Source organism: Cydia amplana, chromosome 1 (genome assembly GCF_948474715.1).
Source record: "Cydia amplana chromosome 1, ilCydAmpl1.1, whole genome shotgun sequence".
In the NCBI taxonomy this organism is placed as follows: domain Eukaryota; kingdom Metazoa; phylum Arthropoda; class Insecta; order Lepidoptera; family Tortricidae; genus Cydia; species Cydia amplana.
Window position 1 is genome coordinate 3,979,764 of NC_086069.1, and position 15,366 is coordinate 3,995,129.

Sequence of the window (15,366 nt, forward strand, 5' to 3'; positions counted from 1 at the left end):
ATAAGACGAAATCCTAGTTAACACGAAATAAAATGCTATTCCCTTCAGAGCCCAATACCTCCATAACGAAAAATGAAATTTGACCTGTACAACTCGAAGAAATAGTATTGTTTTACCACCTCTATAACTCAAAATTATTTACTAACAATCCTCTGTAACTCGAAACAGACAATAAAGACTGTACTTTCTGCGTTTCTATAATTACCTCTATAACACGAATTTTTCAAGCGTTTTACCTCTGTAACTCGAAACCTCTTTAAGACGAACAAAAACCTACAAGAACTTCCCTAAGTCGATGCCCTCGATAACACGAAACCTCGTTAACACAAAGTTTTTGGCGTTTCACTTGAGATCCGTGCTATCGAGGTTCCAATGTATTTTTAATTTGGGTACTTTTAACGAATTTGTTTGGTCAGATTATACGTGCATTATGAACACTTAAGTCCTTTAACCTGGTTCCCAACATCCCCTAAGTAAAATATAATAAAACCTGCGTGCGGGGTATATTTATGGAGAAGGATTAACTTTCAGTAATATGTGTTAGATAGGTAAGTGTCAGTCCGTATATTTTGTCGCTGACTTATACGAACTTCACAGGTATGTAATTGATCACACTGAATCCGCTCAACGCGTGAAATTCACTGATTGTTCTATTAGATTAATTAATTAGCAGCTAATTGTAAGCCTTTATTAGGCTGCTCTCTAACTAACTAACCAATAATACACGCATGTTCATGGAGGCACATTCAGAATTAAAGTATAATAACATTTCAACCTGCGTGCAAGAAAGAGGCGCTGAAATATATTACTTATCATATTTTATAATCATACCCTGGATTTTTGTGTGCAGGAATGTTTTACACTAGCCAAAAAATAGGTTTAAACTGTAAAAACAGAAACTATTTTAATATTTCTAAGTACATTTGCAGCTAACTACTTATTTTTAATTCATTTTACAATAAACAAAGTTATAAATACTCAAATTTATTTCCACACAAAAAAAAACCGTGGTATGTTTATAATCTGTATGTCCCTTGCGCTCAGAAGAATAAAAAGAATACTTGAAGATTTTTTATATGACTTTCTCGTAAGTGACATCAACGAAAAATGTATTTTATAGGGAACGCAAGGATATTAATAACGGAAGGAAGTTTGTATGTCAGCGCAGAAATATAAAGTAAAATATAACATAAAACGCACGTAAAAACAGTACTTTCTCTTACTGTTTATTATATGCTTCAACAAAAGTAGCAACATTGTTCGTGTCAATAAACAAACTCTTAAGTTAAACAATTTTTAACAAACACTTTGAAAGTAATAAAGCATCATGGTCCCGATGTCTCCAGACTCCGCGGATTCCCCTCTCAGCAATATCTTAAGTGTGTCACCATCTCATATACATAGGCCGTTCTATACCAGCCCGGCAGAGTTGACTATAAAACCGCCAAGTTTCATTAAAGTCGGATTAGGCGATTTACGTCGACTCGAAAGTTTATACAATGTTTCCTCATTTGCCCGTGATCTTCGTAGACAAATAGAGCATTCGTGTTTAATATAAGACTACGCTTCGAGTGTGGGGTAGAATTTAATTCTGTTTTAACCGGGAGATGCGTTATGAAGCGTGCTGCGATGTGGCATTAACTGGGGAGACGGGAGTAAGCTTTCTCCCACACATATTTAGCACTTTCATTAACGAGCAGTGCATCTTGTGCTATGTTGTTCCCCGTAGTAGTGTTTTACGCTAGGAAGAATAAAACGCATAATTATAGACTTTGGCCGCTCCAGCGAATCAATGTTAATCTGAAAATTATAGTAGATGATATTGTAGTAGAGATGTTTGAATATCTGATTGATTATTCTGTACAGTTTTTCCCGAAATAGAATAATTGACCACCAATGCACCAATGGTTGGTAAAAGAATAGCTTTTTGACGTAAACCATCCTAGTGTTAGATAGACTAATTCCAATAATTAACGCCTGTTTTTCAAATGTAAATTAATCGAATCAATAAGAAGTCAGGTAAGAATATTAACGTTAATATTAACCTTTATTTATTGTTGAAAAACTAAATAAAAACATCTTAAAAAATTAAAACCAATAGCCGCGCTAATCTGTTTCCCCAGCAGCGCCGCATCTTACAAACCTGGCTGTATTTTACCCGCGCGCGTAGCTTTATGCTAGACAAAATTGTTGAGATATTTGCCTATCCTCTGCTTAAGCCAGGTTACTATGCTGCAGGCGTCTTGCAACGTTGAAAATTTCATAAAATTCCTCTCGAGTTTACTTTATACACTTTTCGGAAAGCATAACTTAAGCAGTTCTATTATTTTCAATTTCTTTGGGACACTCGCTTATTTACCTTCAGTAGGGTAGGTACTGAGCAGCACAGACAAGACATCCTCTAGACTGAGCATAGTAACGCTACCCATTCTGCCACTTATACGGTAGTTTTACTCCATCTTCGAGTCAATTCCGTGCCGTGATTGGTCCGTGTCTATGAAATAATTGCTCTAAACTCCGTCTAGAGGATTCCTAGTCTATGCTAAGCAGTTACTCTCATTCAATTGTTTATACAAAGTGCCACTTTGAAGGGTCTTTCTCTGAGAATATGTCTACGGTTACGTCTAATAGGCTACATGACTAATTTTCATTTATGGTATCAATCGATCGGGTTTGTTTTTAGGATCAAATGTCTATATGGGACCCATTGCATTAAAGTAACACAAAAGTCAGAAATTGTAGTCAAAGGCCGACAGTCGCACTCCACTCGCGAAACGCCCTAAACAAAACGACAAGGGAACGTGACGTCAAGGTCTCTGGGAGCAGTGGGAGCCCATCTTGTAGTATGGACAAAACAAGAAAATAGCGTTTTTGTCGGTGAAATATTGCGTTTATGTATATAGTTGCTATACAATATTTTATTGGATGAAATGTAAGGAATCGAATGGTACCCTTACTTTTATCGTTTTTGGAAGTTAAAAAAAACTTAAATTTTGAAACTTTCAGGTCCTGTATTTTTGTAATTTTTCAATATTTTATTTTAATATCCACATTATTGTGATAAATTGCTCGTTTGCTATCTATTTTACTAGATTTTGTTATAAAATTCAACATGTGTCATCATCCCTATTGCCACGACTCTTTCCATATATTTTGTATGGGTCACGGCAATTAGACTGCAGACATATTTTCTGTATTTTGAGCCTAATAAAACCGTTGATGTTCTACAGCAAATATTGAGCAGCAAATCCCTCGAGCAGAACGGCTCTAAGGTAAAATTTTAATAGGTAGGTACTGAGCTCGTTTTCAAATACTTAATTACTTACTGCTGTGGGAAGACGACCCGAAGTGAGCCATGCTTTTCTCTGTCCAAAGCCGTTGTATGTATGTATGTATGTATGTCACTTTATTGCACATAAACAAGTTTACATAAAACGGACAAAACAAAACAAAAATAAAAATGTTATGTACAAAGGCGAACTTATCCCTAAAAGGGATCTCTTAATTCCAGCTAACTTTTGAGAAAATGCGAAAGGATCAAACTCTAACAGGTGAAAGACAATTTAATATGGACAAAATCCGCTTCTATACAATCGATGGCGCCGAGTTCGCTAAAGGTACACGTATAAGGACCTTACTTTACTCACAGTGTGAGACACACATGGTATAATAATATACATATCATTATAAAGGTGTGGAAAGTTTTGATGTTGAATGCAGTAGCAGTAATGTCGAATGCAGTTGCAGTTGACATCCGAACGTCACCTTAATGCTGGTTTCAGGTAACTCGTTAAAACCTAATTGCACTAGTCATACCTACCTGCCACTAAAACTTGTATCAGCAGTAAAACGACGGAAACATAAAATGATATCTCTCACAAAGACGGTTGTTTCGCTGGCGCTAATAAAATACTTTAATAACAGATTCTACCTGTATATCTTTGGCTGTACATTTTTGAATAGAAATTACTCGCAGCCGCAACTACAAGTATTTATTTAAGCAAGGGCAGTATTTATAAAAATGCCATTTCAAATATCATGAAAAGCTATTTCAAACGAAACGATACGAACAGAAATACCATTTTAATATGCATACGCCTCCATAAATTTCATTTCACATTCAAACGGTACGGAAGACTTTATACTAGGTACCCTAAAACCATCATCAGCATCATTATTGGCCTCTAACATCAACCTACTTATGATGAATTAAGCAGCGAATAAGAAAGAAGCAGCCTTAACCTTTAGCCGCCCAGAGACCTATAAAAAGGTCTCCTGTTCCATTCTAATTTGAACTTTGTGTCGACAAAATAAAATTTAATTTTGCTTGGCAAGGTTTGACGTATGGGCGGCTTGAGGATAAGAGTGCAGCACGTAGGCAAATGACTAATGCAAGAGCGGCCACCTAACTATATTCCAATGGTAAAACTAAGGTTTATAATTTCAATACGTAATAAAATATGAATAACAATGTCCTTTATCTAAATATTTTGCCTGATAACTGCGTTACCTATTCAAATATAATTATTTGAATATCTTCCAGATAGTTTTGGACAATAGTTGGTTGGGAGATTTAGGAGTACAGTTGGGTGGCTTACGATACGTCAGTGGTAAACAAGCCTGCGGCCCGTTGGATGAAAAAACGGCAGCCGTTGCAAGTTGTTTTAATTTATATTTGTCAACGTAGGGTAACGGCACCAGTGGCCAGCCGGGTACCAGTGGTCAGCCTTTTGAGCCGTTTATTGGTCATAAATATCTGGTATATTCGTTTAAACAAATCGCGAGTACTCAAATAGGAGCTTTGATTCCTTATTGGTTAATACGTCACACGACAAGTGCGGTGAGGGAACGGGGGGAAGAAATATACTCGTTCATACAGGTGCTGTTTGTCGACGAGTGCAATAGTGTCATGTCGGCCATATTTTTTACTGCACGTGGGGTTCTCTTAACAGGCAAGAAAAACTATGTTTTAATGTTAAAAGTTATTGTTTTTGTTAATGATTGGTTTATTTATTAGTTTATCTATTAAATTGCATTATATTTGAATGAAAATATCAATATTTCACTTATAAATTGAGGGGGCTGGCCACTGGATAACACTTTTTTCCAGAAAATCCAGTGCCCAGCCCCCCACGGCTGACCTTTGGGTTATTCGTTTATTTTATTATTTTCCAGCCAATGCGACCGTTAGGACCGTTAAATTTACATTTTCAAATTTAGTTAGGCATGCCCTAGTCAATTTAAAGTAAAACCCAGTAGTCAGCCGCATTTGAAATAACGTTTTAATGCGGCTGAGCACTGGGTTTCGCGGATCCAGTACTCAGCCATTGACCTTGCTTGGTACGTCGTCGCCAAAAATATGTCCACATTTTTAAACCCTATCTCATTGAAATAAGGTTCAAAAGTGTATACATATTTTTGACGTTACTATACATAACTATCATTTTGCTGTTTCCTGGTCGGTATATGACTTTGTTTATTAATGATAATTAGATCTGCATAGACTCGATTAATTATTTTTTACCGAATACCTACTAGGAACATAATTATATATTACCTGATTTACCTCATTAATTTTTGACGGATTAATTATTAGAAAATAAATATTGCGATTCTTAGTTTGCAAGAATAATGTTAGTTAATTAAGTACCTATGGCCAACAAATTTCGTGTCATAAGAATTGTATGTACCTATAAGATTTTTTATTTATTAAATAAGTAAACAAGTAGGTAAATAATACATATGTATATGCAAAAAAATTATAAACTAAAATTAAAAACTACAACTACAATAACAATAACTAAAATAGTTCTACATGACATAAAAGCTCTCCAAGGGGACTCTACGTGTTGAATCTGTGTCCCCACGCAAACCTATCAAAAAACCGGGATTATAGGCCCGTGATATCCAAGGAGATACAAATAAACTAAAATAGTAATAAAAAATAGATATTTGTATAACATCGTTGATTTTGATATATGCAAAAAATTATAAACTAAAATTAAAAACTACAACTAACTACAATAACGATAACAAAAATTATAAAGAAAAAATAAATATTATAATATCGTTGATTTTGATATAAATATTAGTGATTTTGACCTAATTATTATGAATAGTTTATATAGGCTGAGTACTGGGTACACAGAGGCTGCTTACTGGATTTTGGAGGCTGACTACTGGAGAAAAGTGCCATTTTTTGTTTAAACTTAATTAGAGATATTATAAAGAGGATTGTTATTTTTTTAAATATTTTGTTTTAAAACTATGATAAACAATTGATCTAACCATGTCATTTGTTTAATTATCCGACTAATCCTGTAGAAATGCCGAACGTTCAAACTTAAAAAAGTCGTTATAAGGCTGACTACTGGTGCCTTTACCCTATGGGAGTTAAGTAATGACGATGTGCATTATGAGATTGGTTTCACTCTACGCAAAATTGACATTAAAATGAACATGCGAATATTGAAACTCAAATACGAGTAAACTACAAGTACCATAAAAATGATAAATGACAAACACTGCGTCTTAAAATTCAAAAGAACCGCAGTATTTTAATGCCCTTAATAAATCACCACTAACAGATAGCGGTGAATAGAAATATTGCATTAAATTGTTTTATAGTTTCGCTGTGGTGTCGAAAATACCAACAAAGCAATTTTAATAGTAAAATAAACGTGGAAGATTGCGCGGTTTGTGTGATTGAATTGCTATTCACAGCCATATTCGAACTTTAAGATACGTCAAATATTAGATATAGAAACGATATGGAGCGGATATGTCAGTGTCAAACAAGTGTCAAAAGTGACGTTTTTGTTTAAAGAAAATATATCATATCCATATCGTTTCTATATCTAATATTTGACGTATCTTAAAGTTCGAATATGGGTGTTAATCGCAATATTGCAACTCGTTAAAGTGTCATATCGATATCTAATGTTTTTATTTTTCCTCGTGTTAGGGTCGGTTGCACCAAACCGTCGGTCACCATTAAAGCGTTCGCTAAATTTTATTGTATGGGAAATTTCATAGATCTCTGCTGCGTGACGTTGATCAGTCTGTTAAATGTGGTTGGTGCAACTGGCTCTTAGTCGCGCTGTGACGACGACGCCGACGATCTATCAGCGTCTTCATCAAGGTCGGTTGTGGCACGACAACTCGACACTAAAATGTGTTAAAACGTCATTCTATTAACGACCGTAACGCATCTAAGATAAAACTCAATTCCGCGTTAACGGCGCTTAGCATCGCGCTCTTTTGTTTCAAACGAGCGACGTATTTTCGGCGCCGATTACGTAACCGATGCTCTTTTTCGAAATTCGAATTGTTTTGTTTTTTCATCTAATTAGCAACAAGTTTCCGTCTGTGTTGCCAGTGTCCGGAAGAGGAACATTGGTCGTCCATTTCGACTGACGGGAACAGTTGGCTCGTGTTTGTCGTACTTTCTGATTGTTTAAAATGAATACTTGCGTAAGAAACTTATAGCGGAAATATATAGCGAAGTTGTCGGTTTTCGTAAAACATGGCTATCATTTGGCACCTAGTCGCTCCATGCATGACTGTGGCACTGCCCTTGTGGGCGTGGGACGTATTGTTAATTTGACAGTTGGCAGCTGCCAAATAGTATGAAGATGTCGTCCCATGAAAGTTCATATTTTCACCACTTCTTTCGTTAGCCTCGCTTGTATTGCCCCCATCACCAACTTCGCACATAGCCAAGAGCGGCCGCTCCACTCGCTCTACCCTAGGGCCCGCCCTACCTGTGTATAGCTGGTCAACCAAATCTTGTCAGTAAATAAAGGCGCGAAGGCGACGATATCCCTTCGCGCCTACATTTTTCAAATTTGCCGCCTTTTTCTACTGTCAAGATCTGGTTGACCAAGTATATATGTAGGTTTCAATTGACTTTTTCTATACATGAAGCTCGTGCCCCGGGAGTATAAAGAATAAGAATATTGTAAAAAATATTAAGAAAATATATTTGACTGTTTGACATTGTCTCTAGAGGAACTGTGTAACACGCAATGACGTACAATTAACGGCATGTTCTCGTTCGCCCACAACTTTATAGTGTATTCCCGGTCTACATAGTTGCGTCGTGAAAAATAGCTGTTGCGATTCTTATCTAGGTTACAGCTTTATCAATATATTATACGCTTCATGGCTTATAAAAAAAAACAAGCGCAGTTTTACGCTTAATTTATTTATCCGAGGACTAGAGAATATAATTTTTACTGAGCCCCGGCCTCCGCTTGGCCACCTAATGCGGCCAAGTGTTGCTCCGACAAATTTATGCAATTTAACCTTTGCAAGAGCTTTGGTTTGTAGTCGGTTGTCTTATTCCAAGATTTTCCAAGGTTTTTAAACATGCCACGCTTTGTCAGCCATGTAACATTTCTTCTTGCTGTTTATTGTCACCTAAAAGCTGTAAGGTATGGTGGTAGGTATCTTATCATAATATTATATTTCATATAATACATGTAGTGAGCATGAAAAGAAGAACGAGTAGTACTAGTAGTAGTACGCACGATTTCCAGATTTCCCGTCAATATACCAATCGTAAAAGAACGACGATGTTTCTACCGGGAATATTTTTATTACTCTCTGTTTCTCTTTCCCATCTATTTTTTAATGTAATCTCATAAAGTCGCATCAAATAATTTGTTGCACCTTACAGTAAGGTTGCAGAAACGACAACACAACCAAATTTCATGCTAGCGAAGCGCCAGCAAGATGTAATTATTCTGCTTCTTTCCACAACTTTGTTTGCATAAAATTTACATGCCAATATTTACAAATACGCAAGGATTTTCTCCTAAATTAAAAAAAAATCCGGCCAAGTGCGAGTCGGACTCGCGCACGGAGGGTTCCGCACCATCAAAAAAATAGATCAAAAAAATCGTGTTTGTTGTATGGGAGCCCTCCTTAAATATTTATTTTAATTTATGCGGCAACAGAGATACATCACTATCGCGGTTCATGAGATACAGCCTGGTGACAGACGGATGGACGGACGGACGGACGGACAGACGGACGGACAGCGAAGTCTTAGTAATAGGGTCCCGTTTTTTACCCTTTGGGTACGGAACCCTAAAAAAATTGAAAATCGTAACGATTTGTGGGAATTTGATGGTAGTGAATTTCTTTGCCAATAGGCTATTATAAACTTAAATCAAATAAGAAGTATCTATTCGTAACAACGTTTAGAGTCTAAATATTCGGAAAGAGAAGAGTTGTGGAATGTATTGGGCCCACATTCCATGACTCTTCTCTTTCCGCACAAACTCTATCAGAAACTCACTATCGATACGAGACAACTCATGTCTAAAATTGGCACACCTGAAACTTTCTGCTGCCGTTATAAACCAAGCAAGTAACTTTAACAACTACCAAACTTGCTTAATGCACTGCCACTTATCTGTTCCTTGAGCGTTCTTGTCAGTCAGTCGTTAAATCGAGCACATAACTTTTTTATTAGTGTTCAAAGTTTTGCGGTTCTTAACTTCACGAAGTTTAAATAACACTTAAAAAATTGTCCGAACAACAGGGCAAACTGCAAACTACTTGACGATACTAAGTTGTGCATAATATTACTAATAGCACTGGAGCCCTATTCAGATTAACTCACATTTATACACATACACACACACATTAATACATTTTTCGTCGGGTAGCTGCACAAATCTCTGTTTTGAAATTTTGCTGGGACATCAGTTAGCCGCGACCACGACCAATGAAACCTGTGTCGAAACGTCGGTAAATAAAGGTAATAAAATAAATTTCGCGATAGACCCGTCTATGAATGTGAGTTAATATGTGTTCAAACCGCGAAAGTTTTAAATATTCTATTCAGATTAAACAATCTATTATGGTTTTGTACGGGTTCTGATACGACCTTGACAATCGTCTTGATTGGCACGTATCTCACGTAGGTAGGACTTGCTCTTCATTTCGCATTCACCAATCAGCGTGAGCAATATTCAAGGTGGTATCAAAACCAGTTCAAAACCATGACAAATTACTAAATCTGAATCGGGCAACAGGAGTTTAATTTCTCATACTTAAAAGGTGAGTCCTATTTTCGATTAGATTTTCTAATGAACATGTAGCAGCATGTTTTTTAAATAGCTCTACGGTTGTTGCTAGTAAAGCGGACAAACTGGTGATCAAAAGAACCGAGGCCAGGGCTGTTATTCAAAATGCTTACAGCTCACGGTCGCACATATTATAAGATTGAGCTTTCATCTCCAAAATAAATTATTAACTAAGTAATACCTAACTAAAACTTACGCTAAAAATATAATAAACACATCACGCAAACGCCGCTCCATGTCTCTGACCAACTTTTTTGTTTTTTTGCAACCGTTTCTACGGCGCCCGGAACAAAGTCATTTAAGCTGGTTGCAGGTTGGCGTATTTTGAGTGCTTGAACCTTGTGGCATTTTCAGCGGCCGCGCCTTTTTGGGCTGCTGGCTGGCCCATGGATCCAGTCAGGCTGTCCGGGCACTCGCTGTCTGCGTTCGCCGAAACCATATTAGGAAGTATTAATTCATTGATCGCATGGTGTCGTGAGAACGGCCCCTCAGACTGTAGCAGCTCAGGTTGTGATGCCCATTCGCTTTTCCACATATACAGCGATGGCGCTTTCATCACTCAGATAATAAATATTACCAATCTCAAGCGCCCGCTTAGACGAAGTTCAGAGACGATGCGCACGGATAGCGATGTGAATGTGTAGAACGGGTTTAAAGATCGGGGAAATACGATCATCCGAGCTTTTGTTATATATGGGTATATTCATATATCTAGAATAAGTGGGTAGGCAGTCGCGGAATAAATACTTGCCAAGCAACACGTCTTTTATTTAACAGTGGCGGCGAATGGTAAAATTATTGTGTAATTAAGTGTTTGATCGGTAAAAATGGCTGGCAAAGGTAAATTTTCGGAGTTTGATGTGAAAACGGGGAATTGGACCTTATATTGCGATAGGTTGGACATGTACTTTTTAGCTAATGGCGTTACGGACGATTTGAAACTACCAACCTTGATTGCGAACGTAGGTGAAAGTGCATATGAATTGATAGTGAATTTATGTAGTCCGGACAAACCATCTACATTAACGTACACTAAAGTGGTGAAATTAGTGAAAGATCACTTGGAACCCGTGCCATCGGCGTTAGCAGAACGTTATAAGTTTCGGCAATGCAGACAACAAACTGGGCAATCCATTGCCGAGTACGTGGCCACGTTAAAACAAATGGCGAGGTTTTGTGACTTCGGTAGCGTGACTAACGGGCTAGAAGAGAACCTCCGGGATCAACTAGTATGCGGGATTACCAGTGACGCAATTCGACAGAGGTTATTTGCAGATAAAAAAATCGACTACAGTAAAGCGGTACTGATAGCGACTACAATGGAGTCGGCGGAGAAAGATTCTAGTGCGGTGGAATCTACGGCGATAGGAATGCACTACAATGCCAGCCAAAGTGGAAAAAAACAATGTACAGCGTGCGGCGACACTAGACATGAGCGTTCCGCGTGCAAATTTAAGGATTACGTGTGCGACACGTGTTCACGTGTCGGTCATTTACGGCGTGTGTGTCCCGAAAAGGAGGGGCACGGAGCTAGGGCAAGACCGGGAGCGACAAAGAGTTGGGGAACCGCTCAGGAGTACGCAAGTGGCTTCGGAGGCCGCGGCTATAACGAGAGGGCAATGACCGGCCGGGGAGGCAGCACGGCCGGCAGGAGGCGGCGAGGCGCGCGCTCGGGCGCGGCGCCCGCGCGCCAGCACTGCATCCGGGAGCACCCCGGGCCGGCCGAGGAGGCGAGCTGGCGGGGCATCGGCGGCGACGGCGCGGGCCCTAGCCAACGCACGGACAGCGACGACGAATGGCCGATATATCAAATGGGACTGAGTCAATACCCACCGGTATGTATGGAGATACTTGTACAAAATATGCCATTAATTATGGAAATTGATACCGGATCTCCCCTTTCGTGTATAAATAATGACACTTACAAGAACAATTTCAGTCAACTAGAATTAAAGGCGTGCCGTATACGATTATTTGCTTATAATGGTTCCCGCATTTATCCGTTAGGCTACGTTGAAGTGAAAGTGTCGTATAACAACTGTGTTAAGACGTTAGATTTATATGTGATAGATAATGGAACCACTAATATATTAGGACGGCAATGGCTTGCCGAGTTAGATATTCAGGTTCCGCGATTAAAGGTATCAAGTGTCAATAAACTGGAGAAGGATTATGGAAACCCGTCTCTTACTATGAATGATATCCTTTCCAGGTTTAAAGATGTGTTCGACGGAACCCTGGGTTGCTTCACCGGCGGGCGGGCCACGCTGCAGCTGCGCGAGGGGGCGGTGCCTGTGTATTGCCGGGCGCGACCTTTGCCCTACGCGCTACGTCAGCGCGTGGACGCCGAATTGGACGCCATGCTGACGGCGGGCGTCATCACACCGGTCGACCACTCGGACTGGGCTACACCGCTGGTGGTGGCGCACAAGGCGGACGGCGCCATCAGACTGTGTGCGGACTACAAGGTTACGCTAAACAAGGTACTAATGGTAGATAGATATCCCGTGCCCAGGATTGATGACCTGTTAAGTAATATTAGTGGCTACAAATATTTTTCCAAGCTTGATCTATCACAGGCCTATAACCAGATTCTTTTGGATGATACGGCAAGATATACGGTGGTCAACACACATAGAGGTTTATTTCAATATAACCGTCTCGTTTATGGTTTGTCCTCGAGTCCCGGCATATTTCAGAGGATCATGTTAAATTTGTTCAAAAATATGCCCCATGTTATTGTCTTTCTTGACGATATATTGATCACTAGTAAAACGATACAAGAACATAATGAACAGATACAGGAGGTCTTGCAAATATTGCAAGGTAACGGGTTAAAAGTAAGAAAGGATAAATGCGAGTTTTTTGTAGATGAGGTTAAATATTTAGGGTTTATTATAAACAAAGACGGCGTGAGGGTTGACACGGATAAGGTGGCACCTATTATTAAAATGTCGCCTCCCACCAATGTTTCCGAATTAAGGTCATTTTTGGGTATGGTTAACTTTTACGGGAAATTTATTAAGCATTTGAGCGATATTCTGGCTCCTCTATACGAGTTACTTCGGAAAGGTAAACATTGGGTGTGGGGTGGCAGGCAGAACGACAGTTTTATCAAAGTTAAGAAGGCCTTGTGCAGTGTGGAGGCCCTGGTACATTATGATATGCGCTTGCCTTGCCTGGTGACATGTGATGCGAGTGGACACGGCATTGCAGCGGTGCTGGCTCAAAGCGGCGGCGACGGTGTTGAGCGCGCCGTGGCGTATGCATCGCGCGCGTTGACGGCAGCGGAAATGCATTATAGTCAGGTGCATAAGGAGGCGCTGGCCATAGTCTTTGCCATAAAAAAATTCCACCAGTATTTATACGGCCGTAAATTTGTTCTTCGCACCGATCACAAACCACTGGTTACGATTTTTGGACCAAACTGTGGTGTTCCAACAGCCGCCGCGAGTCGATTACAACGGTGGGCTATACTATTATCAGCATATGATTTTACTATTGAATATGTTCGTACTGATCAAAATACCGCGGATGCCTTATCTCGCATGATACAGGGCCATCGCGACAACGGCGTTCAGGAGCGCGACGAGGTCCCTGAACAGACGTATTTACATTTTGCATCTGACGCGATGTTGTTAGATTATAAGCTGCTACGTAACGAAACCTCGAAAGACATATTACTTAGTCGGGTGTTAAACTATTTAAAAGATGGTTGGCCGTTAGATGTGGAGGTTAGAGAGTTAAAACCGTTTTTAAATCGCAAAAGTGAACTATATGAAGAACTCGGGTGTATTATGTGGGGTCACCGGGTAGTTATACCAGAGGCATGTAAAGAAAAAGTGTTGCGAGAACTACATGAGCCACATATGGGTATGGTCAAGACTAAGGCTTTAGCCAGAAGCTACGTGTGGTGGCCCGGCATCGATGAGGCGGTGGAACGCGTTTGCCGCGCGTGCGCCGTATGTGCCGCGGTGGCGGACGCGCCGCCGGCTCACGAACCGCGCCTCTGGCCGTGGCCTGAACGTCCTTGGGTACGGTTGCATGCAGATTTCCTCGGTCCATTGGCAGGTACTAAATATTTAATAGTAGTAGATCCACATTCAAAATGGATAGAGGCAATTAAAATGTCAGGTACATCAGCGAGTTATGTAATAGACGTGTTTAGAGAAATGTGGGCGCGTTTCGGTTTACCAAAACAGCTGGTGACGGATAACGGTCCCCCATTTACGAGTACTGAATTTCAAGGTTTTCTAGCCAGTAATGGAGTGGAACATATTTTTACCGCACCCTACCACCCAGCATCGAACGGGGCTTGTGAGTCAGCGGTAAAGATATGTAAAAAGGTAATGAAAAAAAGTATGGAACAAGGGACTAATATGCATACGGCGTTATGTAGATTTTTGTTGAACTACCGGAACACACCCCATTACGCCACGGGTTACCCTCCAGCCAAACTGTTGCTAGGTAGGTCACTTCGAGCCAGATTAGACTGCTTAAAACCGGAGCTGGCGTCACGGGCGCACGAGCATCAGGATCGCATTAGGAAGCAGGTGAGGGGTGTACAAAGAAGTTTTCAAGTAGGGGATTTAATTTGGTATAGGAAATTCGGTACTAATAAAACTAAATGGTGCCCGGGGTGCATTGTAGAATGTCTTGGCGGTACAAACTATTCGGTTAAGGATGAATCTGGAACGGAGACGGTACATAGGCACGTGGATCAAATCAGGTCGAGAGTGATAGATCAAGCTGGGCAAAATAATCCGTTTAAAAATCCAAACGAGACACCACAACATCGAAGTTTAGCGTATCCTTTGCCCTCGCCCGGTCCGGCAGTGAATGATGATGATGATGACGCCGCGGCTGGCGACAATGGCAACACACAGGCAGCGCCGATTGAGACGCAGCCGAATATTACTATGAACCCGCCCGCGGCAGGTCAAGCAACTCCGGAGTTACTGGTGGCTAACCGCCCAAAAAGAACGCGATTCCCACCAATGAGATATGGACTCGAAATTGATTGAGTACCTTGTTTATGTAATGGCCTCTGTCGTTATTCATAATAGTCGGTCAAGGAGCACGTACCAGGAATAATCGCTTGTCCTTCCTAGTCAGTTTTTTTTAAGTGTACTCGACGGAAACAAAATAAACAGGCTTTATGAATAACGGACATGGCTCTCAGGACAGATTACCTAATATTGTATTAATTTTAAGTTACTATGTTTTTTTTTTTTTAAACGACTTCAGTAATATTTAAACGAAAAGAACA

The 15,366-nt window shown here is 39.9% G+C and overlaps 1 protein-coding gene across 1 annotated transcript; it reads left to right on the top strand.

Annotated features, from left to right (window-relative positions):
• Nucleotides 1–10,924: 10,924 nt before the first annotated feature.
• On the top strand, nt 10,925–15,121 carry LOC134654961 (uncharacterized protein K02A2.6-like). Its single transcript, XM_063510414.1, has one exon. The coding sequence runs from the start codon at nt 10,925–10,927 to the stop codon at nt 15,119–15,121; it is 4,197 nt and encodes a 1,398-aa protein (XP_063366484.1).
• Nucleotides 15,122–15,366: the final 245 nt, after the last annotated feature.

Coding starts and splice junctions, on each gene's coding strand:
- LOC134654961 (XM_063510414.1), top strand. CDS start 10,925: ATGGCTGGCAAAGGTAAATTTTCGGAGTTTGATGTGAAAACGGGGAAT.